The sequence below is a fragment of the Nicotiana tabacum genome, chromosome 6, assembly GCF_000715075.1.
Source record: "Nicotiana tabacum cultivar K326 chromosome 6, ASM71507v2, whole genome shotgun sequence".
Lineage (NCBI taxonomy): Eukaryota > Viridiplantae > Streptophyta > Magnoliopsida > Solanales > Solanaceae > Nicotiana > Nicotiana tabacum.
The window spans coordinates 44,199,769-44,203,690 of NC_134085.1; the positions used below are offsets into that span (position 1 = coordinate 44,199,769).

The window sequence follows — 3,922 nt, forward strand, 5'->3', positions numbered from 1 at the left end:
AAGCAAATGGGGGTCGTCATACGAATAAACTTTAGATAAAAAAGCTAAACGAATAAACTTTAGATAAAAATATATTATGCAACTTGTAGATAAGTTTAAGGCCACTTATTAATTAAAGTTTAGCTTTAAACCACTTAAAAGATAACGCCAGTTCTTACTCCATTGAGTCGTTCTCCACGGTTAAATTCTTTGAGTTTGTTAACCTGTTGACTTAGCTGGGCTGTCTAAATACCATTGCCATTGCTATTAATTAGAAATAAAACAGAAAGAACTTCCTCTGTCCTGGAATTCTCTCTTTAAAATGACTTAGTCAAGTCAACATCTGATGTATACTCCCTCCATTCCAGTTTCTCTGGATCTTTACGAGAAAAAATTTGATCAAATATTAAAGTTAAGTTGGATTAGATTAACTCAATATTTAAAAATAAAAAATTTAGATATTCGAAAACTATATAAACACTACTATAAGTTGCAATTCTTCTCGTATTAATATGATGAAAAATACATTTTAAAATACTGGTCAAAATTTACCTAACGTGAATAATCTCTAAAAGCGAAAAGGTTTATATATATGTTGTATCACTTTCCAAACAATGAACATTGAGGAGTTCGGTACAACGAGAGGGAGATTCATCGGGTTGTGATGACTTGTATATATACCAAGAAGCTTCTTTTACAGTACTGTAACTGAACAAGATCTCTTGTTATATGGAAAAATTATTCTTGAGATCACATCCTGCTTATTTTACCGAAAAGAAAAAAAATAAAGAAAGCCACAGGAGTTAATAATGAAGTACAATGACATGATATTCAACTATAGCGACAGTAAAGTTAGCAAAATAGGTCTTGGCAGTGGCAATGCCCCGAGCTAGCCTGAAAACTCCAGAACCACCAACTATTGGCATCTCCCTGTATTCATTTGATATTGCGTTTCTACCAAGCAAACTCAGAGTACTACCACTGTAAGGTCCATCTGTGAACACAAAATTGAAGTTCATAAGCAGACCAAATTCATTTATTGCTGCTGAACCATATATTCCTTGAGCTGAACCCACTCGTTTGGAACTCAGCTCTGGTCCTACGGTCAATGGGTCATCTATCATTCTGAGTATGCCAAACAAGAACGGTGACTTAGACGTGATGTTGGTGGCTTGAGCAATTACTGAAGATGTTTCGTTCTTTCCACCAGTAGCTAAGTCATGAAAGTAGAAATGAAGCTTGGTCGTCTTCTGCTTTGCATTAGAAAGCTTTTTAAACCATCGTCCAACTGCTTTTGGGCTTTTGTCAAGAGCATGAACTACAGGTATGGCCGTCAACATTAGTAGCACTGACAATATTATCAGCTGAATAATGATTGTTGGTTTCCCCATCTCTCTCTTGTTTTCTTGTAAGAATTTGGAAGTGTAACAAGCGATGCAGAGAAACTGTGATGCGGTTCCAATCTTTTACACCCCTATTTATACACAAAGAAGAAGAGAGAGCGCATCCAAAGTCAAATCTGGCTCCGGATGGGTTGTGACACGAAATAAATAAATAAATATATATATATAAAGGCGTGTCCTAACAAATACTTTTATCAATAAACCACACTTAATTAACCCACATTCTCACATTATTTCATGACTCTTAGTATGGTTAATGTTTTACCTCAAATCACTTTGTTCATGACATGTGTCTCGTAAAGTTTATCACCTAATTATAGTTAATTAAAGTGTATACTTACCTTAATTCTAAACATAACTACGATAAATTCTTATGATTTTTATGTATGGGAACTGTATCTAGGCAAGGCTTTTTCATTTGTTCGTCCACTATTGATTTGTAATAATACACCTAACCGTTGTGCTGCTGTAGTGATAAATTTTATTTTACAATATATATATATATATATATATATATATATATATATATATATATATATATATATATATATATGGACTGGATTGCACGTCGCTCTACAACCAGTACTAGGGGTGTACAAAAGAAACTGATAAACCGCACAAACCCGATAATTCGAGTCAAACCGAGAAAAGAAATTCGACTATGGTTTGGTTTGATTTAGTTTGGTATTGGAAAAAAAACCGACCATAATTGGTTTGGTTTGGTTTTAACTAAAGAAAGTCAAATCGAAATCAAACCAACCCGACATTACATATATAGAAACTTTAGATATATTTAATATATAAATATACTTATTGTGATGTAATTTATAAAAATTTCTTAAAATTTTTCATAATTTTATCTTTTAAGGTATTATTTCTCGGTTGGACTTAGAACTTTTGACTGCTCCAATAAGTTTTATAGCCATTAATATTAGTAAATTAAATAATGCTAACAAAAGCCCAAACCAAAATCAAATCAATATTAATGCTAACAAAAGACATTCAATTTAATATTACAAACGGGAATGTATTGAATATCTATTTTTTGTTTTGCAACAATATAGATAAAAATGCATAACTTATTTTTATTTTTCTTTAGCGTTTAGTCATATAATTAATACTCCCTTATTAGTCTATTTATTTTAGCAGGACTTAGTAGTTTTAGATTATGTTTATTTTTATTATGACTTTTTAATTAACAATATTTATATTACATAATTTTATTGTCTTTATTGTTGAATATTTTAGGATAATGTCATGACACATCTCATATTTTGTATCATTTTTTTGGAAAATACTTTATATCGTTGTATCTTACTAGGATTAAAGAAATATTTTGAGCATATATTATATGTTTTGTTTTACGAAGATTTTACCGGGGAAAAACCCGAGAAAAACCGAGATTGAAAAACTCGAATTTTATTGGTTTTGTTTGGTCTTTAGATTTAATAACCCGACACAATTGGTTTGGTTTGGTAATTGTAAAATCCGAACCAACCCGGCTTATGTACACACAGGACCGCGTAGACTCCGACAAGTTGACACATGCTTTCAAACTTAAAATCGAGACTCCGACAAGTTGACACATGCTTTCAAACTTAAAATCGTGTCATGAAAGCAACACAAGTATATATAGTTTATTTAAAAAATTGTGCGAGCACCATCATTCCACTCCTTTATTGTTTTTTATTCCTCAAGTAGTTTTTGGATCAGGTACAACTTCGATTTGAATACAAAGAAAGAGAAATAGCGGATTACGTTATTCTTTAAAGTCAATGGTTTTCTGGCTTTATCGATTAGCATCCTAATTAAAGTTTTTCTTTTTTAATGTTTAGACTTCCATTAATAAATACTTGCTATGCACCTTACTCGTGGGATTTTTTATTACTTATTGAGGAAAATTTTCATAAAAAGGAAAACTATATTAACTAAGCAAAAGAAAGAAAAAGTCAAATAGATATTAAACTTTGGGCTAGTTAATTCATTTTGATGTTTAAGATTTCTCAATCAAGCGAAAACCGTCTAGACTGCTTCAAAAACAAAGTATAATTGTGTCGAAGTTTATAATTTTTAATATAACCTTATCTTTTTTAAATATTTGTTCACATAGGAGTTATTAATTAGGCGGTAATTCTAAAATGTCAATAAAACCAAACAAGGAACAAAATGCGGAGGAACATAAAAGAACAGAATACAGGCATTTACCCATCCAATTAATTTTGAAGCTATATTTATTTGTTGACTTGTTCACGATATTTTAAGAGTTATTATTTCAGAAGTTTCTTTCACTAACTAAATTTTACTTTCAATATTAGATGGATGCTTGTGCACATATATGAACTAGAAAGGCAAACTTCGAGAAGATTATTTATTCTTTTGTCCGGTTAGTCTAAATATTGGGACAAAAACATTCGTGGTTGAGCTCTCCATCCCTTTCTTTGCCAATGAGTCCGCTATTGAGTTTTGTGTTCTCTAATAAGGCATCACCAATCTTTACCCCATTTTTGGTCCTCAAAATAGGAATTTCTCCATTTTGGGAA

General features: G+C 31.3%; 1 protein-coding gene across 1 annotated transcript; it reads right to left on the minus strand.

Annotated features, from left to right (window-relative positions):
* Window positions 1-625: 625 nt before the first annotated feature.
* LOC107792431 (dirigent protein 22-like) lies at window positions 626-1,480 on the minus strand. The gene has a single exon (XM_016614643.2). The coding sequence runs from the start codon at window positions 1,368-1,370 to the stop codon at window positions 783-785; it is 588 nt and encodes a 195-aa protein (XP_016470129.1). The 5' UTR covers window positions 1,371-1,480; the 3' UTR covers window positions 626-782.
* Between the last annotated feature and the right edge of the window lie 2,442 nt (window positions 1,481-3,922).

Coding starts and splice junctions, on each gene's coding strand:
- LOC107792431 (XM_016614643.2), bottom strand. CDS start 1,370: ATGGGGAAACCAACAATCATTATTCAGCTGATAATATTGTCAGTGCTA.